This window comes from Neophocaena asiaeorientalis, unplaced genomic scaffold (assembly GCF_003031525.2).
Source record: "Neophocaena asiaeorientalis asiaeorientalis breed wild unplaced genomic scaffold, Neophocaena_asiaeorientalis_V1.1 scaffold114, whole genome shotgun sequence".
Taxonomy (NCBI): Eukaryota; Metazoa; Chordata; class Mammalia; order Artiodactyla; family Phocoenidae; genus Neophocaena; species Neophocaena asiaeorientalis.
The window spans coordinates 9,298,328-9,321,780 of record NW_020173116.1 but is presented as its reverse complement, the minus strand read 5'-3'; the positions used below and the strand labels follow the sequence as shown (position 1 = coordinate 9,321,780).

Genomic DNA, 23,453 nt, shown 5'->3' with positions numbered 1-23,453 from the left:
TTCCCTGGTGGTGCAGTGGTTGAGAGTTTGCCTGCCGATGCAGGGGACACGAGTTCGTGCCCCGGTCCGGAAAGATCCCACATGCCACGGAGCGGCTGGGCCCGTGAGCCATGGCTGCTGAGCCTGCGCGTCCGGAGCCTGCGCCCCGCAACGGGAGAGGCCACAACAGTGAGAGGCCCACGTACCCAAAAAAAAAAAAAAAAAAAAAAATCAAGTGTATGTGTTATGTCTCCTCTTCTGTCTCTCTGAAATTTAACTTTTTCTTCATGGCACATCACAATTTGTATCATATAATTACTGTCTGATGTTCTACCTTCCCTGGTAGACAGACAGTAAGCACTATGAAGGTAGTGGTAATTTATTCACCACTGTATCCTGAGCACCAAGCACAGTGCCAGGCTAGGCGAACAAATGAATGATTTGTGTATTTTTTCTCTCCCAAAGAATTATATTCTATAAATGATAAAGAGCATTATCTTAGTGGCTTACATCTCATTCAATGTTTTTTTTTTTTTAACTCTACAAATACGTGACATCTGTTTGGTTTTTTCTGATTTACAAAATATTTCTTCTCCTAAAAGAAGATGCCTTTTCCTCTTTGAATATGCCTTTTTCCTTTATGAATATTAAGGAGGTTACTCAATTGAGCATTAGAGATCACAAGTAAATATTAAAGTACAGGAAAATATTCAAACCATACATAATAGAAATATTTATAAGTCACTGTTTGTCCAGACACAAATGGTTTTTAACTTCAGCTTACATTACTTGGGACAATACTGCTGTTTCAAACTACTAGATGTTTTAATAAGAATGGCAAACTGATACATACAAAACAAGAATCTTTTTTAACAACTAGGCTGCTTTATTATATTAAATATTGGTGGTATAAAATGGTAACATCTGCAAGATAAATTATTACACTTAGAAAAAACTATTTTGTGAACTCTGAAATGAATTCCACATGGGTGAAAAAAAGTCTTAAAAGGATGATTTGAAATGTGAAATGCTTCTCAAGGTACGTAATTTACTGGTCTTTGAGTTTAGCTGCCGGTGATCTTTAACAGAACAGACATGAAAAAATGCAAGAAGATAAAGTATTCTAAAGCAAAATCCCTAACTGGAATTTCAACATACAAAATCAGTACACCAGAAATCATGTGAAATACTGATGTCAAATTGTTTGGGCACTGTGTTTTGGGTCTTTGATCACTTGTTAGAGAAATACATTATAATTAAAATGTTTTGGTGCCATTTAAATACTGTTACACAAAAACTCTGATTTTTTGACAAGGACAGAATGTAATACCAGAGAAATCTTCTTTGAATTTTGGGAAGTTTCTTCTCTCTAAAGCAACTTTTTTGAATATGTATCATCAAAAAGTGCAATCTACAGTGATTCATAAATAGTGAAAAATAAGCAATCGTCTTCCTTCATTTTGTTAGGTTTTCATAATAAGGTTAAGTTCTCATTCAACAGGCCCTCTTAGTCAAAAGCAATTTTTGGTTTCTTTGGTAACATACACAAATAACTTCATTCCACATCTATAATTTCTATTCCATCACTTTCTTTAACATACACCACTGAACCCAAGGCTTTCTCCGAAAGAGATCCTGTGCCAGTATCTTTGCTCCTTGTAAAGTTTTCTTGGTTTGTGTCTTCTAATCTTATTTTCTTGGTGTTTTGAAATAACTGAGTCACTGGTTCCAATTTGCTTTTCTCAGTCCCTTGCATTAAGTGATCATCCACTTTTGAATCCATATGCATAGCAGATACCTGAGTAGCAGATTTACTAAGAGAAAATCCCATTGGGACAGCTGAATAAAAATAGTTTGCAGGTCCCTCTTTAAGTAGTGGAGACGTTTCTTCAACTTGACTGCTTGGGGAAAAAATTGTTACAAGTGAATACAGCGGGAATTTCAACTAACTTCATGGCAATGTTTGTTTTAATGAAATTTCATGGTGATGATGCCAAAAATATAAAGTAAGATCACCTTCCACCTCTCAGTGTTTACATTTTCTCTGTGGAAGGGTTTGCAGGTTCTACAGATTCTCCGAAAGTCTTTTTATTAAAAGGAATTTACTAGATGTTACCTTTCATCACCTTGCAGAAAATAATAGAACTTCTCTACTTAGTTCTGCCTATCATTCTTATTATCAAAAACTTTTAATTTATTATTAATGGATTAAAGAAATAATTACTGAAGGCCAAACACTCTGCTAGGTGTTCTGGAAAAAAAAAAAGCTGCCCAAACAACTGTAACCATTTACACACGTAATAATACACTATCAAAATAATGAAGGAAAAACTGACAGAAATGAAGGGAGAAATAGACAATTCTACAATAATAGTTGGAGATTTCAAAACTGAACTGTCAATAATGGAGAGAACAACCAGACAGGACACAAGTAAGGGAATAGAGGATTTAAACAACACAATAAACTGACTAGAGCTAACAAACACATGCAGAACACTCCACCCAACAACAGGATACATATTCTTCTCAAGGGGACATTTTCCAGGATAGACCATATGTTAGGCCACAAATTAAGTCTCAGTAGATTTAAAAAGATGGATATCATACAAAGTATGGATATCATACAAAGCATCTTCTCTGACCACAATGGGATGAAGTCAGAAATCAACAACAGAAGTAAAACAGGAAAATTCACATATTTGTGGAAATTAAACAGTATACTCTTAAACAACCAATGGATCAAAGAAATCACAAGGGAAATTTTAAAAAATACTTAGAGATGAAGATAAACAAAAACACAACATATCAAACTTACAGGATGAAGCAAAATCAGTACTAAGGGGGGAATTTATAGTTATAAATACTTGCATTAAAAAAACAAGAAAGATCTCAAATCAGCAAACTTTACAGCTTAATGAACTAGAAAAAGAAGAAGAAACTAAACACATTACTAGCAGAAGGAAGGAAACAATAAAGACTAGAGCAGAGATAAATGGAGTAGAGAACAGAAAAGCAATAGAGGATAATCAATTAAACCAAAAGTACTTTTTGAAAAGAGCAACAAAATTGACAAACTACCTCGATGGACTGAGAAAACTCAAATTACTAAGTCAGAAATGAAAGGGGACATTACTACTGATTCTACAGAAATAAAAAGTATTATAAGAGAGTGCTATGAACAATTGTATGCCAACAAATTGGATATCCTAGCTGAATGGACAAATTCCTAGAAATGCAAAACCTACCAAGACTAAGTCAATAAGAAACGAAAATCTGAATAGACCTATGACTGCTCAGACCATTCAGTGGGGGAAAGGGCAGCCTTTTCAACAAAATGTGCTGGGAAAACTGGATATCCACACGCAGAAGAATGAAGTTGGACCCTTACCTAATACCATATACAAAAACTAACGCAAGATGGATCAAAGACCTAAATGTAAGACCTAAAGCTCTAACTCTTAAAAGAAAACATAAGGCAAAAGCTTCCTGATGGATTTGCAATGATTTGAATACACCACCAAAGGCAGAGGCAACAAAAGAAAAAACAGACAAGTTGGAACTTATGAGAATATATAAATTTTGTGCATTAATAGACACGAGACTATAAAGGCAACCCACAGAAGGAGAAAATATTTGCAAACCATATATATGATAAGGGACTAATACCCAGAATATACAGAGAACTGAAACGCAACAACAACAAAATAATCCAATTCAAAATTTGGCAAAGGACTTGAATAGCCATTTCTCCAGAGAAGATATATGAATGGCCAACAATTACATGAAAAAATGCTCACCATCACTAATATTTAGGGAAATTCGGATCACAGCTACCAATTAGATACAGCCTCACAACCATTAGGATAGCTACTATTTAAAAAAAAAAAACAGAAAATAACAAGTGTTGTTGACAATGTGGAGAAATTCAAACCTTTTTTTAAAAAAATTAATTAATTATTTTTGGCTGCATTGGGTCTTCATTGCTGCGCACGGGCTTTCTCTAGTTGCAGCGAGTGGGGGCTACTCTTCGTTGTGGTGCACGGGCTTCTCATTGTGGTGGCTTCTCTTGTTGCAGAGCACAGGCTCTAGGCACGCAGCCTTCAGTAGTTGTGGCTTGTGGGTTCTAGAGCACAGGCTCAGGAGCTGTGGTGCATGGGCTTAGTTGCTCTGCGGCACGTGGGATCTTCCCAGACCAGGGCTCGAACCTGTGTCCCCTGTATTGGCAGGCGGATTCTTAACCACTGCGCCACCAGGGAAGCCCGAAATTCAAACCTTTATGCACTATTGGTGGGAATGTTCAATGGTACAGCTGCTGTGGAAAACAGTGTGGCAGTTCCTCAAATAATTAAAAATAGAATTACCATACGATCCAGCAAACCAACTTCTGGGTCTTGAAGACATATTTGTACACCCATGTACAAATAACATAAGCTATTATTCACAATAGCTAAAATGTGGAAGCAACTCAAGTGTCCAACGATGGATCATAGGTAAGCAAAATGTTGTATACAAATATGATGAAATATTCAGCATTAAAAAGGAGGAAATTCTGCAATATGCTACAACGTGATGAACCTTGAACACATTATGCTAAGTGAAATAACTCATAAAGACAAATACTGTATGACTCTACTTACATGAGGTAGCTAGAAGTCAAAATCATAGATACAGAAAGTAGAATGATGGTTGCCATGGGGAGGTGTTGTTTAAGGGATATAGACTTTCAATTTTACAAGATGAAAAGGGTCCTGGAGATAAATTGTGGTGATGACAGCACAAAATTATGAATATATTTAATACATTGAACTATACACCTAAGAATGTCTAAGATGCTACATTTTATGTTACATGTATTTTACCACAATACAAAAAATTAAAGAAAAAAAAAAGATGTCCAATAAAGAAACAGTACCTTTTATTACCAATGCCCAATCTGCTTAGAGAGATGAGCATGCAGCATGGAGGGAGGGGCTTGGAAAGGTTGTGAAAGGAGGGGGCCTACGTCAGGGTTGGGCTTTGAAAGATGGTCAGGAATTTGGTAAGCAGAGTTGACCAGGATGGCAGAAGGGACCAGAGCTTGTTACAGAACAGTGATCTACTGAAGAAGCTCTAGCAGCAACTTGAGATCTGGAACCCACTCCACAGCTGTGAATGGAAGCACTTACTCACCTTTTAGAATGTATTTCTTTAATATTTAGGTACTGGAGTTATCTTTTATGAGTTTACAATTCCATCCCCATCAAGCCCTAATCATTTACTGACAGAAGATTTCTAAAGATATCATCTTGAAACCTTGTTTATCCATATTCGTGATTGAATATCAGTGTTTAATCTGTAACAGAACAGAGTCCAGGGTCTACAGTAGTATCCTAAACATAGTAGTTAATCAAATGTTGTTAGTATAACAAATACCTGTTTCTTAGATTTGGAAATTGAAGATGAATTTTTTTCTCATCAAGTGAATATCCAATACTACCTTCAAATGAGTAAAAGTGAGTTTATTCTGTTATTTGGTTCCTCCTCTTTGATTATTTAAAAAGGAAACACTCCTCTCAAAAATGCATAAGTTGGGGCTTCCCTGGTGGCACAGTGGTTGAGAGTCCGCCTGCCGATGCAGGGGACACGGGTTCGTGCCCGGGTCCGGGAAGATCCCACATGCCGTGGAGCGGCTGGGCCCGTGAGCCATGGCTGCTGAGCCTGCGCATCCGGAGCCTGTGCTCTGCAATGGGAGAGGCCACAACAGTGAGAGGCCCGCGTACCGCAAAAAAAAAAAAGTTGAATCTAATCATGAGGAAACAATCAGATAAACCCAAATTGAGAGACATTATATAAAATAAATAACCTGTACTCAAAAATGTCAATGTATGAAAGACAAAGAGAAGTTGAGGAACTGCTCCAGATTAAAGGATACTAAAGAGACATGATTTCCAAATGTAGTCAATGATCCTGAATTGGGAGGTGGGGTGGGCTGGAACGTGGAGGAAATGTACTACAAAGGCCATTTCTTGGACAATTGGACAATTTGAATATGGATGGTTTATTAGATAATAATGTTGCATCACTGTTAAATCCCCTGATTGGGATAATTGTATTGTGGTTATATTAGTGAATGTCCTTGGTCTCAGGAGATAACATGCTGACATAGGGGTAAAGGATCATATCTACAACTTGCTTTCAAATTATCTAGCGAGAGATAGATACAGAGAGAAAGTAACATATGCAAAATGTTAATGACTCTAGGTGGGAAAGGATAAAAAATTCTTCAGTATATTATTTTTGCTAAACTTCTATATGTTTAAAACTTTTTCAAAATACAAAGTTAAAAAAAAATTAAAGGGACTTCCCTGGTGGTGCAGTGGTTAAGACTCCGCACTCCCAATGCAGGGGGCCCGGGTTCAATCCCTGGTCAGGGAACTAGATCCCATGTGCTTGCTGCAACTAACAGTTCACACGCCACAACTAAGGAGCCCACGTGACACAACTAAGGAGCCCGCCTGCCACAACTAAGACGTGGTGCAACCAAATTAAAAAAAAAATTAAAAAGAAAATACTAACAAAAGTATAAAACATACCACATTTGAAATTGACAGAGGGTAAAATAATGGTATTGTATATAATTACCCACTAGCACATTAAACGTCACTCTAACAGAGGGACTGAGAAGGAATGAAATGCAATAGGTTAGATTTGGCCCTATGAGTCTCACCTTAACTTCTCTGGGATTTTGAGGACAGGAAGGGAGAAGAAGTCTATTGGGGGCCTCTTTGACCTAGTATTTCAGTTGCCATTCAAAGGAAATCTTGTATGCATATGGAAGAATAAAGATCTATAAAGAGCTAAATAAATTTGGACATACACACACAAAAAGCACAGAGACTTGCCTTACCAGATTTTAAGATATGCCACAGGGCCTTCCCTGGTGGTTCAGTGGTTGAGAATCTGCCTACCGATGCAGGGCACACAGGTTCGTGCCCTGGTCCAGGAATATCCCACATGCCGCGGAGCAGCTGGGCCCTTATGAATGGATAAAGAAGATGTGGTACATATATACAATGGAATATTACTCAGCTATAAAAAGGAACGAAATTGGGTCATTTGTTGAGACGTGGATGGATCTAGAGACTGTCCTACAGAGTGAAGTAAGTCAGAAAGAGAAAAACAAATATCGTATATTAACGCATATATGTGGAACCTAGAAATATGGTACAGGTGAACTGGTTTGCAGGGCAGAAATTGAGACAGAGATGTAGAGAACAAACATATGGACACCAAGGGGGAAAGCGGCCGGGCGGTGGCAGTGGTGGTGTGATGAATTGAGCGATTGGGATTGACATGTAGACACTGATGTGTATGAAACTGATGACTAATAAGAACCTGCTGTATAAAAAAATAAATAAAATAAAATTCAAAAATAAAAATAAAAAAAGAAATTGTAAACAAAGTTCAGAAGACGGAGAAAGGACTGGAAGATGTGCTGTCCAAGCTGACAAGGGATTTATAGCTAAAATATAAAAAGAACAACTATGAATTAACAAGGAAAAAGGAAACCCATTAGAAAAATGGGCAAAGGATACAGAGACATAATTCACCGATTGGAGAATCCCCAAAAGATAACGTGTGCATAAAGCGATGCTCAAACTTATTAGAAATCAGAGAAATGCAAGTTTGCTACCATCAGAATGGCAGATAGGTGGGTAGCACTGAATATTTAGTAGAATGCAGGAAACCTTGTGCATTGCTGATGGAGTAATTTTTAATTCCTACCTCACATTCCACATCCAATCCTTCAGTGAATCCTGTTTCTGTTTCTACCCTTGCCTATGCCTCCCCACTGTTTGTTCTTCTAACTGTATCTGGAATGAGCCTTTTAAAACGTAAGCCAGATCACATCCATCCTCTGCTCAACACGCTCTAGTTACTTCCCATCACAGAGTAAAGCCAAATTCCCTACCTAACAAGTCTCCAGCTGTGGTAGGCAGAAGAATGGTTCCCAAAGAAGTCCACATCCTAATCCCCACAACCTGCGAATGTTCTGTTACATGGCAAGAGGGCATTAAGGTTGCCAATCAACCTACCTTGAGGTGGGGAGATAACCCTGGGCTAATTGGTGGCTACAAATATAATCACAAGGGTCTTTACAAGTGAGGGAGAGGGGAACTCCCTGGCGGTCCAGTGGTTAGGACTTGGCACTCTCACTGCCAAGGGCCTGGGTTCGATCCCTGGCTGGGGAATTAAGATCTCAGAAGCCACTCAGTGCAGCAAAAAAAAGAAAAAAGAAGAAAAAGTGAGGGAGAGACAGGACTGTCACTGTTAGAGTGATGACTGGCCATCGCTGGCTTTGAAGATAGAAGGGGACCACACGCTAATAAGCAAAGCAGCTGGAAAGGCAAGAAAACAGATGCTCCCCTAGAACCTCCAGAAGGAATGCAGCCCTGCTGACATCTCAGTATTAGCCCAGTGAGATCCGTTTTGGATTCTAACCTCCAGGACTGTAAGATAATAAATTGGTGTTGCTTAAAGCTACCACATTTGTGCCAAACTGTTACAGCAGCAATAGGAAACAGATACACCAGTAACATTCTGTCATCCCAAGCTCTTCTCCTCTCCACTCTGCCCCCCGCCCCATGACCTCATCACTGTTCCTCCAGGACATGCTTCAGGGACCTCTTCTGCTTCAGGGCCCAGGCACTGACAGTTCCCTCAGGCTGAAGCAATTTCTGAATTGCAAACCACTTCTGATGGGGATGATTAGTGGAGATAGCTGACTTCTGCTTCTGTCCAGGATAGAGAAACATGGACCAGATTTATCCTCATGCCTTAAACATCTTAAAAACAGACAAAACACATGAAGCAATGGTTTTTAGATACTGGACAACAGGTAGTACAGGAGAGTGATCCCTAAGAGAAAGGAGATAAGGTTAAGTCTTATGAGTGCTTAGGGCCTGGAAATTTTAGGCTTCATCACAAGGAAGGGGAATCCAAATTGAGTCTGGCCACTTCAGTGAACTGTGAAGACAGACTTCAGAGTTTGCAGAGGCCAAGATGGCTAGAATTTGTGGAGAGAGGGGAGAGGTGCAGTGAGAGAGTGAGCTCCAGAGATCTGCAGAAGATTCCCCACAATTCTTTGGCTGAATACTGATCAGTGTATGTGTGTAAAAAAACTATTGAGCCCTGGGGAAAAAAACACCAAAAAGGAGAAGGCAGAATAGTTCTTAGAGCCTACACAGAGCCAAGAATAGAGTTCTCACCAGTCAGAGTAGAAAGAACTCCTAATACCCTGGTCATTGAATAGAGTCCTCAGAAAGGTATTGCCTCAGTAATGGGGTCAAATTAGCCCTAAATAAAGACTATTTTGGACCTAACAAAGCTTAAAAGCAAGCTTCTAAAGCAGGTCTGTCCAACAGGACTTTTTGCAATGATGGAAATATCCTGTATGGATTGTCTAATATAGTAGCCACCAGCCACATGTGGATGTTGGCAGGCGAGAATTCTAATACTGAACGATCGATGCAAGCTGGATGTTGGAATTTGAAATATACAGAATACAAATGAGGAAGTAAACTTTAAATTTTATTTAATTTTATGAATACAAATTCAAATAGCCACATGTAGCTAGTGGTTACTATTTTCAACAGGGCAGCTCTAAAGGATCAAACTGTTTCCAAGTAAACTTGTTGCATCTCAGAAAAAAGCCTAAATATATTTAAAGAAAAACCAAAACCGAAACCTCCAGCACCCAACAATGTCAAATCTGCAACACCTGGCAGCCAATAAAAACTCACCAGGCATGAAAACAAGCAGAAGAATGTGATGCATAACCAGGAGGAAAAAAATCAGTTAATAGAAACAATGCCAAGAATGAGAGAGATGATAGAATTAGTATACAACAGCTATTTTAAATATATTCCATATTTCCCAAAGCATGGGCATGATGAAGTGAGAAATGAAAGACATTTAAAAAAAATCAAACTGGAATCCAGAGATGAAAAATACAAATCGGACATGAAAAATATCATGGATGGGAGTAACACTGCCAAAGGAAAGAACAGTGAACTTGAAAATATATCAATACAAACTATCCTATTAAAAAAAAATGAACAGAGCATCAGTTAACTGCAGAACAGCAAAAAGCAGCTTAACGTGTATAATTTTTTTTTAAGGGGACCAGGGAGGTACCGAGGAAGAAAAAAGGTGAAATAGAGGTTTTTGAAGCGAAGTTTGTGAAATGGAGAAACCCGATCTCAGACTTGCACAGGAGTATCTATTACAAGGGAGAGAGCTCAGGTGCTATAAAAGGATTAGGTGGGGCAGGAGGGGGCACTCAGCACTCTTTGGGTTTCCACAGAGGGAGGAAATTTTTCACTTTCTTGGGCTGAGGAAGGAAGTCAACAGTCCTTGATAGTAAAAGAAAGGAAACTCTTCACGCCCTGGTCTAGCTTTAAAATGATCTTTTCCCTACATTCTTTTTTTTGGTACGCGGGCCTCTCACTATTGTGGCCTCTCCCGTTGCGGAGCACAGGCTCCGGACGCGCAGGCTCAGCGGCCATGGCTCACGGGCCCAGCCGCTCCGCGGCATGCGGGATCCTCCCAGACCGGGGCCAGGGAAGCCCTTCCCTACATTCTTTCCAAAGACTCTTTAGTAACATCTACGTGGTGTACATCAATGCTTAAACTCTTCTAATTTTTTCCCTAAAGGAAGTACTTTCCTACCTCCTATATTAACAATCCCCTTCTCCCCACAAGTCTTCAACTCCATCTTAGAGTTTTGAGGTTTGTACATTTTTCCCCATTTCTTTTCAATAATGCTAGATCATGAGAACATTTTATTCAAAATAATCTTAGTATTTTAAGAGGAAATGAGATTATACTTTGTTTTCCCTAAAATAACTTTTCAGGATGGTCTTTGAGAGCTCATGCTTCTTTGTAACTTATTTTATCAGTTAGGTATAATTATATTTCACAGGAAATGTATCTCTTGGGACCTCTGACTTCTTTATCTAAAATAACAGGGACACGATTTAATTTTTTAGTATCTAGCTATACTTACAATGTATATAATATCTGAAAATATGAGAAAATGTACTGGCACAAATAACAAATAAAATGTACTGGCATAAAAAAATCAGAGCAGGGCTTCCCTGGTGGCGCAGTGGTTGAGAGTCCTCCTGCCGATGCAGGGGACACGGGTTTATGCCCCGGTCCCGGTGGATCCCACATGCCGCGGAGAGGCTGGGCCCGTGAGCCATGGCCGCTGAGCCTGCGCGTCCGGAGCCTGTGCTCCACAACGGGAGAGGCCACAGCAGTGAGAGGCCCGCGTAGCGCAAAAAAAAAAAAAAAAATCAGAGCAGAGATTGGAAAAACATATGGCACATATTTAAATGCACTTCTGTGAAATTCGTTCTAACATAAAATTTATTTATGCCTGTCAAAATACATTGTGGGGAAAAAATGAGTACTCACCTGGCAAAAACAGGAAGTGTTAGTCTCTTGAAATGTGAGATTACTTTTGAAAGACACAGGCGAATACTATACCAAGATCATCAGAGAACAGCTATGAAAACCTAGTTTATTTCATCTGTAGGAAAAGACAGGGAGATAAAGCCACCATTAGAGTTCAGAAGCCCTTGGGTTACTTAAGAAAAGTGGAACATGTTAAACATTAAGAAATGTTTAAAGGACAATATTTCTTTTCCAGCTGAGCTCCAAAAATTTGGCAGAATAATGCAATTCTCATTCTCTTTCCCTAAAAAGTTCATTTCTTCATTTTTAGGTAATGTGGTCAATATTAACATAGTTGGATGGCAAAAAATAATATTACACCTGGTTAACTTAAATGAGTGTTCCCAGACTGAAGGCTCCTATTTGAGAGGACACATTTAAACGGTATTAAACAGGAGCAGAATCTGTACAATATTAAATATCAAGTGATATTTCTTTTTTTTGTTAACCATGATCAGTTTTTCTTCAAAGGGGACTTGGAGAAGGCCTGCCTTGTGGAGAAGGCATACCGGTCAGGAATCTGCGCTGTCATCACTAGTTCTGTCATTCCCAGATTCAACCCAGACTGGATGGTGCCTGGCGGACGGGGCTCGGGGTCCGCAGGCTCCCCAGCTGCGGGCGCTTACCGCAACAGGACGGTCTCTCCCCCGAGGCTGCAAGCAGCAGCACCCGACCCGGGAGTCTCCCCGCAAACACGCCCCTAACTGCGGACCGAGAGCGCACCACCCTCCCAGCGCCCAAGAGCAACTCTGCGGAGTAACGAATTCACTGAACGTGGGTCCAGAATGGTACCCGATCCCTGGGGAAAATAGCACAAAAAAGCGGCAGCAAAGCAGCAGGTGTCCCAGAGCTAACTGAAGGCAGCCGGAGGGAATGGAACCCGCGCATGCGCATTCCACTCAGGTGCGGCCACCGCCCCCAGGGAGTAAGGAAAAAGTCTTGGAAAAAGGGATAGCGGCTGGTTACTAGGAGACGGGACTCTCGGAGGGGTAGTCTAAACGCTGCGTGGGCGTGCGCCTGCGCGGCGCGCATGAACCAGGAAGAGGCCTTATCCTCAAGCGTCCTGTAAGGCGGACAGGAAGACGTACGCGTCGCTACGTGCGTGGATGTGCACGCGCGGCTTGTAGTCCCCGCGAGAGGGAGGGTCGAGCCAGGTACGCGTGCGCACAGGGACTTGGGGCGCGCTGGACGGAAGCGGAGCCAAGGCGCCGGGGAGGCGGAGGACGAGTCCCCTCAGGTACAGAGCGTGAGGGCGGGGCCGACGGCGGCTGAGGCCGGCGCTAACCGCCCCCGCCTCCTTCCTGCCGGGTCCCGCCTCCCTCCGACCCCTGGGGCGGGGCCAGGTCGATTTGGAATGGGAAGGGAGAGGAAAGGGGCGGAGGATGGAGACCTCGAGGGACCTGGATCCCTGATGGAGGCGGAGTCCTGGCAGTCGCCAGGATGAGCTCCGGGGAGGACGGCAGGCCGAGAAGCCCGGGGAGGGATCCGCAGCCCCAGGTAGAAGCGCGGGGATGCGCCGTGTTGGGGTAAAAAGCATTTCCTGGGCCAGAAGGCCTCTGAGAGGGCAGCTGCAGGGGGCGGGTGTGGTGGGTGTTCGGGGCTGAGGGCGACCCGTGAGGTGGGTACTGGCTGCTGGAGCCGCTGTTAGGGGCGGTAGCCGGCGGAGTTGCGGTCCAGGGAAGCCCGCCAGGAGCAAACTTTGCCCCTGTTGTCCTTTCTCGGGAGCTTAGGGTTGAGCCCAGTTCCTATGGTGACCGCCTCGCTGCCTACCGCGGCTCTCCGCTTGGTCGTTGCGGGGATTGTTCTGTTTAGAAACGCTCTGGAGTTGAGCTGAGGAATTTGGAAGCCAGAGATTTGGGAGTTCAACCTGGCTCTTCCTGACTCCCAGCCTCTCACTTCTAAGCCACTTTATAGACTTGGCGAGGTGAAGGGCCGAGATTACGTAGTCAATTGCATGAAAATCTCATATAATTACAGTAGAAATTATACACCAGAAAGGCAGGGTACGCTGGCTTTCCTTGGAAAAAGTACTTGAGGTTTAAATTGAATAACTGCGGCGATCAGGGAGCTGATACCCAAACACGCATAGGAATATACTTTTTTTTTTCTTTAAATAAAGTCAAGGATAGCGATTTCAGGAAACGTTACATAGATGACACAGGGTCTCTGTGTTTGTTTTCCTTTTTCCATTTAAGGCCATTATATCTCACGATATTCGTTGTTTTAAATTTCCTCTAGTGGTTTTCAAAATTTCAAGCACACTTTTTTTTGTTTTTTCTTAACCTGTAAGGAAATAAATAGAAGAATAATCGGGTTGCAACTAGAAGAAAATAGTTTAGTTATAACTATGAAAGGAAAGGGTTACATTACTCAGATCTGCCTCCAGGATAAAACTGATTTTTGTTTGTATGTTAATTGATGAATGAGCTAAGCCATTTAGTCTTAATTAGTGGGTAGTAACTAGGAAGATACATTAATGATATATTTATTTTAAACAGTATACAGTTTAGCATTATTTAATGGCAGCTTCCAAAATAAATCTTGTTTACCTTCTGAAAAAAATCACTGCTTATGGCCCAACAGATGTAGACGTTCTAGGGCCTCTCTGTCTTCTTCTTCAGGTGCTTCTTTTTCCATTTGTTTTAGGATTATTTGTTTTTGTTGTTTTTTTTTTTTTTTGCCGTACGCGGGCCTCTCACTGCTATGGCCTCTCCCGTTGCGGAGCACAGGCTCCGGACGTGCAGGCCCAGCAGCCATGGCTCACGGGCCCAGCCGCTCCGCGGCATGTGGGATCTTCTGGGACTGGGGCACGAACCCGTGTCCCCTGCATCAGCAGGCGGACTCTCAACCACTGCGCCACCAGGGAAGCCCTACGATCATTTGCTTTTAAAGTACTCCACATACAGAGGCAGTTAGAGCAGGTGTTGTTATTCATTCCCTTTTCCCATCACATGCTCCTCCTTGTTCCCTTTCATGACTTCTATGATAGCCGCTTTCTTGCTTTTCCTTGTAGTTTCACCATCTTTGTATGTGACCATGCACTTCCTAGTTTGGCTTGTTTTTGAACTTTAGGTAGATGGGATTGTACTAAGTTTTCCTTTGTATTTTGCAAAGTTTGCTCTTGTAACAATGTTACTCAACATTGTTTTTACGATTGATCCTTTTTATTGCTTGTAGTTAGTTTGTTGTTTGGTGTTCCATTGTAAGAGTATACCACAATTTACCTACTGTTGGTGGACACTAGGGTTTCTATGTCTTTTGGTGAATATGAGGAACACTGCTGTGAATTTTCTTGTACACATACCCCATGATAATCTCTTGAAGTGTGCTGGTTAGTAAGGTAGTTCTGTTTGTCTTAGTTATGCTATTTATGTCAGTCTGTATTAAATTCCTTTGGTTCTGAAAAGCCTCTTGACAACAACTCTTTGACCCCCTTCTTATGTTTCCAAGAGGAACTGATAAATGATTCTTCTCCTAAGGCCATTGTTCTATGCTTCTTAAAAAGGGCAAGTTATTTCTTCACAGTACAGTCTGGATTGAAGAGAACTGAGGAGCTTGGGTTTGGATGGAGTGACTGGAGAGATTATTTTTAAGAAAGGTTAAACAAGTGACCTTACTGTTTTGTTTGAAGTGAATTTCCAAAACATATATTCACTTATTTTTTATAAATACAGAACCCACCTCAAAATTATTCATAAAATTTTATGTGGTTTTCTACATCCTTCTCTTAGTGAAGCTATTCCCTCCTACTTCAAAGTGTCTTTCAGTCTAAACTTTTGGAGACAGTTTTCTAAAAGGAAAACAAGTTGACCTTTTGTGGAACCAGATTTCAAAATCCTATATAAGATACTCCAGTATTTTCAATTATTCTATCAAAATATTCAGTAGACGTTTGTTGAGCACATATTATATTTTGCTCAGCACTGATGATACTTTTAAGCATGTGATCTCAACTCCTGTTTCACTGAAAAATTAAAATTCTGCCAGGCAGGAACTTCTTCAGATTTCTACCCTTCATATCTAAATCGTTACCTGACCTTGCTTTTTTCTGTCTTGTCTCAAAGGACAGTGCGTACCCTTTACCTGGGTTTTCTCTTACTAGCTTATTGGCCTTTCTCCTTTAGTTAACATTAACCCATGTCTTAGGAATCGTCATTGTGTTTATACTGGTAAGAATTCTTAACCTGGAGTACAAGAAATTTGGGGAGTTCTTGAACCCCCTGGAATTGTTTTTAAAGTTTTGTATGTGTTTCCATTTTCCTGGGGTAACGACCTAGGGCTTTTGCTTAATTCTGAAAGGGGTCCTTGATATAGAGGAAATTAAGAAGCAAGTTTTTCTCCTCTTCTGTTGGCCCTTCAACAACCCTGGTCTTTTCCCAAAGTTTGTTCTATCTTTCTTCTCACAATCATGCTTTGTAAAAGAAATCTACACTTTCTATTTCTTTTTCTTTACTACTCATTCATTTGTTCGTCCTCCTACCATTGAAACTACCTTCTTTGAATCATCAAAATTCATTATTTGGGAAATGTTTTATTGAGTACCAACTTTGTGCTGGGCACTCTTCTAGGCATTAGGGATATAACAGTGACTGGACAAGAGCCTAGGTCACTTGGAGCTTACATTTGGTGGGGGGTGACAAACAATAAACAAATGAAGAAATAAGTGATATAATTTCAAATAGTGTTAAGTGTGATAACCTAATGGGCGAGTGAGTAGGAGAGAGGCTACTTTAGGTAAGAGGTTGGGGAGGACGCTCTGATAGTTCAGCCAAATTGCCAAGGGTAAGAAGGAGCCATTCATGTCAAGGGCTTGGGGGTGAGAATGTTCCTGACGGAGGGAAAGCAAGGGAGGAGGCCTCAGAGTGGAATGAGATTGGCACAGTAGAGGAACAAAGAAAATCAATAAAGCTGGGGGGTGAACAAAGAAGAGAGTAGTAGGTCTATTTAGGGAAGTGAAGGCAGGGGCCAAATCATGTAGGACCTTAAAAAGTTTGACTTTTTTTTAAGAAAATTGGAATCGTATCAAGTATCTCTTCTGACCACAACGCTATCAGACTACATATCAATTACAGGAAAAAAAACTGTAAGAAATACAAACACATGGAGGCTAAACAATGCACTACTAAATAACCAAGAGATCACTGCAGAAACCAAAGAGGAAATCAAAAAAATACCTAGAAACAAATGACAGTGAAAACACAACAACCCAAAACCTATGGGAGGCAGCAAAAGCAGTTCTAAGAGGGAAGTTTATAGCAATACAATCCTACCTCAAGAGACAAGAAACATCTCAAATAAACAACCTAACCTTACACCTAGAGCAATTAGAGAAAGAAGAACAAAAAAACCCCCAAAGTTAGCAGAAGGAAAGAAATCATAAAGATCATCAGAAATAAATGAATAAGAAATGAAGGAAACAATAGCAAAGATCAGTAAAACTAAAAGCTGGTTCTTTGAGAAGATAAACAAAATTGATAAAACATTAGCCAGACTCATCAAGAAAAAGAGTGAGAGGACTCAAATCAATAAAATTAGAAATGAAAAAGGAGAAGTTACAACAGACACTGAAGAAATACAAAGCATCCTAAGAGACTACTACAAGCAACTCTATGCCAGTAAAATGGACAAACTGGAAGAAATGGACAAATTCTTAGCAAGGTATAGCCTTTTAAGACTGAACCAGGAAGAAATAGAAAATATGAACAGACCAATCACAAGTAATGAAATTGCAACTGTGATTAAAAATCTTCCAACAAACAAAAGTCCAGGACCAGATGGCTTTACAGGTGAATTCTATCAAACATTTAAAGAAGAGCTAACACCTATCCTTCTCAAACTGTTCCAAAATATAGCAGAGGGAGGAACACTCCCAAACTCATTCTACAAGACCACCATCACCCTGATATCAAAACCAGGCAAAGATGTCATAAAAAAAGAAAATTACAGGCCAATATCACTGATGAACATAGATGCAAAAGTTCACAACAAAATACTAGCAAACAGAATCCAACAGCACATTAAAAGGTTCATACACCATGATCAAGTGGGGTTTATCCCAGGAATGCAAGGGTTCTTCAATATATGCAAATCATTCAACGTGATACACCATATTAACAAACTGAAGGATAAAAACCATACGATAATCTCAATAGATGCAGAAAAAGCTTTTGACAAAATTCAACACCCATTTATGATAAAAACTCTGCAGAAAGTAGGCATAGAGGGAACCTATCTAAACATATAATAAGGCCATATATGACAAACTCACAGTCAACATCATTCTCAATGGTGAAAAACTGAAAGCATTTCCTTTAAGATCAGGAACAAGACAAGGTTGCCCACTCTCACCACTGTTATTCAACATGGTTTTGGAAGTTTTAGCCACAGCAATCAAAGAAGAAAAAAGTAAATGGAATCCAAATTGGAAAGGAAGAAGTAAAACTGTCACTGTTTGCAGAAGACATGATACTATAAATAGAGAATCAAAAAGGTGCTACCAGAAAACTACTAGAGCTAATCAATGAATTTGGTAGAGTAGCAGGATACAAAATTAATGCACAGAAATCTCTTGCATTCCTATAAACTAATGATGAAAAATCTGAAAAAGAAATTAAGGAAACCCTCCCATTTACCATTGCAACAAAAAGATAAAATACCTAGGAATAAACCTACCTATGGAGACAAAAGACCTGTATGCAGAAAACTATAAGACACTGATGAGAGAAATTAAAGATGATACCAACAGATGGAGAGTTATACTGTGTTCTTGGATTGGAAGAATCAACATTGTGAAAAAGACTATACTACCCAAAACAATCTGCAGATTCAATGCAATCCATGTCAAACTACCAAAGTCATTTTTCACAGAATTAGAACAAAAAAAGTTCACAATTTGTATGGAAACACAAAAGACCCCAAATAGCCAGAGCAATCTTGAGAAAGAAAGACAGAGCTGGAGGAGTCAGGCTCCCAGACTTCAGACTATACTACAAAGCTACAGTAATCAAGACAGTATGGTTCTGGCACAAAAACAGAAATAGAGATCAATTGAACAGGATAGAAAGCCCAGAGATAAACCCATGCACATATGGTCACCTCATCTTTGATAAAGGAGGCAAGAGTATACAATGGAGGAAAGACTGCCTCTTCAATAAGTGGTGCTGGGAAAACTGGACAGCTACATGTAAAAGAATGAAATTAGAACACTTCCTAACACCATACACAAAAATAAACTCAAAATGGATTAAAGACCTAAATGTAAGGCCGGACACTATAAAACTCTTAGAGGAAAACATAGGCAGAACACTCTGACCTAAATCACAGCAAGATTCTTTTTCTTCTTTTTTTTTTTTAAATTAAGAATAAACAGTCAATTTTATTGGGCTCAGACTAAGAATCCATGGGTTTTGAGGATCTCTGTGAATTTGTCAATTTTCTTCTCTATGTTCTTTTCGGCCTGCTTCCATAGCCTTGTGGGCTGCTTCTTTTTCCAGTAGTGGATCTTGGCCTTCTCCTTTCTCTTCTCCTCAAGGGTGCCTGTTACTGCCTGGTACTTCCAGCCAACCTGATGAGCCAGGGACCCTAGGTAGGCAAACTTCCACATAGGCTTCAGATGCACAACCTTGAGGGCGGTAGGAACCACCATCCTCTTTTTCTTGTCATAGGGTGGCAGGATCCCATCAAACGCCTTGAGGCAGTTTAGAGCGGCCTGGCCTTGATTGGTCTTATGGGACAGCATGCCTTGCACTGTCTGCCAGAAGATGCGGCTGGGGGCTCAGAAGTTGTAGGGGGCTGTGGGAGGGGTTGGTGTTCATCCGCTTGCAGAGGAATGCCAGGTACTTCAACTTGTTTCTATAGAAATTGCCAGAAATGTTGATGCCCTCACAGCGCATAACCACCACCTTTTGACCCAGAAGCACCTGCTTGGCCATCATGGCCACCAGGCAGCCCAGGAGATGGCCTTGGCCATCGAGAACCAGGACCTGCCCCTCCGCCATCTTTGGCAGCTGCCTCCAAGATGCTTTTTGACCCACCTCCTAGAGAAATGGAAATAAAAACAAAAATAAACAAATGGGATCTAATGAAGCCTAAAAGCTTTTGCACAGCAAAGGAAAACAAAAACAAGATGAAAAGACAGCCCTCAGAATGGGAGAAAATATTTGCAAATGAAGCAGCTGACAAAGGATTAATCTCCAAAATATACAAGCAGCGCAATATCAAAAAAACAAACAACCCAGTCCAGAAATGGGCAGAAGACCTAAATAGACACTTCTCCAAAGAAGATATACAGACTGCCAACAAACACATGAAAAGATGCTCAACATCACTAATCATTAGAGAAATGCAAATCAACACTACAGTGATGTATCGCCTCACACTGGTCAGAATGGCCATCATCAAGAAATCTACAAAAAATAAATGCTGGAGAGGGTGTGGAGAAAAGGGAACCCTCTTGCACTGTTGGTGGGAATGTAAATTGATACAGCCACTATGGAGAACAGTATGGAGGTTCCTTGAAAAACTAAAAATAGAACTACCATATGACCCAGCAATCCCACTACTGGGTATATACCCTGAGAAAACCATAATTCAAAAGAGCCATGTACCACAACATTCATTACAGTACTACTTACAATAGCCAGGACATGGAAGCAACCCAAGTGTCCATCGACAGAGGAATGGATAAAGAAGATGTGGCACATATATACAGTGGAACATTACTCAGCCATAAAAAGAAACAAAATTGAGTAATTTGTAGTAAAGTGGATGGACCTAGAGACTGTCATACAGAATGAAGTAAGTCAGAAAGAGAAAAACAAATACCGTATGCTAACACATATGCATGGAACCTAAAAAAAAAAAAATGGTTTTGATGAACCTAGGGGCAGGACAGGAATAACTACGCAGACATAGAGAATGGACTTGAGGATGTGGGGACGGGGAAGGGTAAGCTGAGATGAAGTGAGTGGCATGGACATATATACACTACCAAATGAAAAATAGATAGCTACTGGGAAGCAGCTGCATAGCACAGGGAGATCAGCTTGGTGTTTTGTGATCACCTAGAGGGGTGGGATAAGGAGGGTGGGAGGGAGAAGCAAAAGGGAGGGGATATGAGGATATACGTATGCATATAGCTGATTCACTTTGTTATACAGCAGAAACTGACACAACGCTGTAAAGCAATTATACTCCAATAAAGATGTTAAAGGAAAAAAGAAAAAAAATGTATGAGCTACCTTTGTAGGCTAGAGATTAAAGTAAAAAAAAAAGTTTGACTTTTATTCTGATTTCAGTGGGAAGCCATTGGAGTGTTTTGAGCAGGATCGCATTATTTTAAAATGATTGTTTTGATTTCAGTTTGGAAAACAGGTTGCAGGGAGCAGCAGTAGAAGCAAAAAGACCAGTTAGGAGACAATTGCAGTAATCCATGTGGGAGATGATGGTGACTTGAACCAAGTAGGTGATAATAAAAGTGTACAGAAGTGGATGATGGATTGGGGATATATTTTGGAGGTAGATCCAAAGGGCTTGTTGATGGATTTGATGAGGTTCAGGAAAAGAGGAAACAAAGATAACACCTTGGTTTTTGACTTTGATAACTGCACAAATGACAGTGCCATGTGACATGGGAAAGACTGGGAAGGAACATGGTGGAGGCAGGGTTGAGAGTAGAAGTGCAGGTGGGGGAATTGAGGTCTGTTTATTTTTTTTTCTTTTTTGCGGTACACGGGCCTCTCACTGTTGTGGCCTCTCCCATTGCGGAGCACAGGCTCCGGACGCGTAGGCTCAGCGGCCGTGGCTCACGGGCCCAGCCGCTCCACAGCATGTGGGATCCTCCCGGACCGGGGCACGAACCCGTGTCCCCTGCGTCGGCAGGTGGACTCTCAACCACTGCGCCACCAGGGAAGCCCAAGAGGTCTGTTTTAACATGTTAAGTTGTGATGGCTTTGGACATCCAATAAACAATATAATGTGTTAAGTGCTCCAGTAGGGATATGTTCATAGTTTGGAGGGAACATGGAAAATATATGCTAAGTCTTTGGGGGGAAGTAGAAGTCAGAAATACTTTTTTGTAGTCCTGTATTCCCTTAGCATACATGTATGTGGCACGAATCATACTGTACTGTAATTTCTGATTTGTTTTGGACTTCCCTAGATTCATTGAGCTTGAAATTGTAAGTTTTTTGTTTTAATTTTATTTAATTTTATTTATTTTATATTGGCTGCATTGGGTCTTTGTTGCTGCATGCAGGCTTTTCTCTGGTTGCGGTGAGTGGGGGCTACTCTTCGTTGCGGTGTGCAGGCTTCTTGTTGTGGTGGCTTCTCTTGTTGGGAACACGGGCTCTACGTGCGCAGGCTTCAGTAGTTGTGGCATACGGGCTCAGTAGTTGTGGCTCGCGGGCTCTAGAATGCAGGCTCAGTAGTTGTGGCGCACGGACTTAGTTGCTCTGCAGCATGTGGGATCTTCCTGGACCAGGGCTCGAACCTGTGTCTCCTGCATTGGCAGGTGGATTCTTAACCACTGTGCCACCATGGAAGCCCCTTGAAATTGTTAAGTTTTTATTTGTTTTCTATCTTTCTAGCTCCCCAATATAATATTGGTTCATCCTTATCCTAACTGTTTATAAATTTGTTTGGTAAGTGAATAAATGTTACAATCTGATAGTATGAGCTGAAACAGTGATAGTAGTGTTGGAAGAAATGTGTTTGAGAGAGATTTTAGTGAAAAGATCAGTAGGACATGACGGCCAATTAAATAAGTTGAGTCAGTGAGAGGAATTAGTAATAATAGTAATTGTAAAAAATAATAATATATATATGGCAGCTATTATTTATTGCCAGGTACTGTTCTAAGTGCTTTACATATAATAACTCATTTAATCCTCACAACAGCTCTATGAAGCAAGTACTGTTTTCATCTCTATTTTAGAGATGAGGAAACCATGGCCAGAGAAGTAACTTGCCTGTGGTCATGCAGCTAAGAAGCGGCAGAACAGGCATTATGAACGGTTTAGCAGTCTGAGGCTAAAGAACATGCTCTTAACCACTATGCTCTGCTGCTTCCCCGTTGAGAATGATTGTGATTCTAGCTTGGGTGTTTATGATGACAATTTGCTGCTTACAAAGTACTTTTACTTGCGTTCTCTGAGATCTGTACAGGAACGCAAGTTCCGTTCAAAGCTCCATCTAGAGATCACTGGAAGGTGGAAGATATTCAGGTAGCCTGAGGTGGAGAAACTGGCATGCCAGGCATGGGCATTTCAGATACACTGATTTCTCTCCCTTTTTATTGCCTCCAAAGTTAGTGTAGGGAAAGTCGCAGCTCTAATATGATGGCTCACAATTGTCAGGTAGACTCTTGGTCTCTTTATACTTCTGATTTCTAGAGTAGACTGATAGTAAACTTGACTGTTCGTTTTACCAAAAAGAAGAGGGAAGGTTCCATTTTATCTGCTTTAGTACACTGCTTCATTATCAACCTCTACAAATTTGTATTGATACCTTCCTGTTAGCCAAAGAACTGTGCAGATTGATGGAATACAGAGAGCTCTAGGATATTATTTGTTAAGATTCTAATAACTGTGTGAGGAAGACATATCCAGAAAAAGTAAATAGCTACATAAATTGTTCTATTACCAAGATATTTGGATGTCTCAGTGAAGAGGCGATCACCGTTCAATGGAGAAGACAGAGAAAACCTCCTAGAGAATATGGAATTCAAGCTGAGCCTTAGAAGTGTCTTTACTTCAGTGGAGAAAAGAGTGAGGGCAAAGCTCATGAACAAAAGATAATATGTTTCTGAATGTATGTATAAAGAAGGTGTAGAATAGTTTGTCTTTAATAGAGGGGTTCTTGGAGGTGTCAAGTAGGAGGTAAATTTGAAGAAGTAGGAAGGGACCAAATTATGAAGAACTCTGTATGCTAGGCAGGTTTAGATTTTAGGTCCTTGTTATTCAAGGTGTAGTCTGTGT

At 40.7% G+C, this 23,453-nt stretch overlaps 2 protein-coding genes, 1 non-coding gene and 1 pseudogene across 8 annotated transcripts in view; 2 read left to right on the top strand and 2 right to left on the bottom strand.

Annotated features, from left to right (window-relative positions):
• Positions 1-866: 866 nt before the first annotated feature.
• CUNH2orf15 (chromosome unknown C2orf15 homolog) lies at positions 867-4,394 on the bottom strand. Its single transcript, XM_024743968.1, has 2 exons — positions 4,341-4,394; positions 867-1,924 (listed from the first exon to the last, which is right to left on the bottom strand). Exons 1-2 carry the CDS (start codon positions 4,392-4,394, stop codon positions 1,535-1,537), a joined length of 444 nt encoding a protein of 147 aa, XP_024599736.1. The 3' UTR covers positions 867-1,534.
• Positions 4,395-8,137: 3,743 nt separating this feature from the next.
• TRNAE-CUC (transfer RNA glutamic acid (anticodon CUC)) lies at positions 8,138-8,210 on the top strand. The gene has a single exon. It is a non-coding gene; the product is annotated as a tRNA-Glu (tRNA).
• A 4,431-nt stretch (positions 8,211-12,641) lies between these two features.
• TSGA10 (testis specific 10) overlaps positions 12,642-23,453 on the top strand; it is a 101,518-nt gene continuing 90,706 nt past the window's right edge. For 5 of the 6 annotated variants that reach the window (XR_003003144.1, XM_024743940.1, XM_024743942.1 and 2 more), the window contains exon 1: positions 12,799-12,975. Coding sequence is in view for 4 of the 6 variants with exons in the window: in XM_024743940.1 (XP_024599708.1) it covers positions 12,919-12,975 (57 nt within the window). In the remaining 2 variants the exon portion in view is untranslated. Of the gene's footprint in view, positions 12,716-12,798; positions 12,976-23,453 lie in introns of those variants that run through there. The other variant, XM_024743943.1, reaches the window with a different exon arrangement.
• On the bottom strand, positions 18,863-19,546 carry LOC112398994 (60S ribosomal protein L13a pseudogene; annotated as a pseudogene).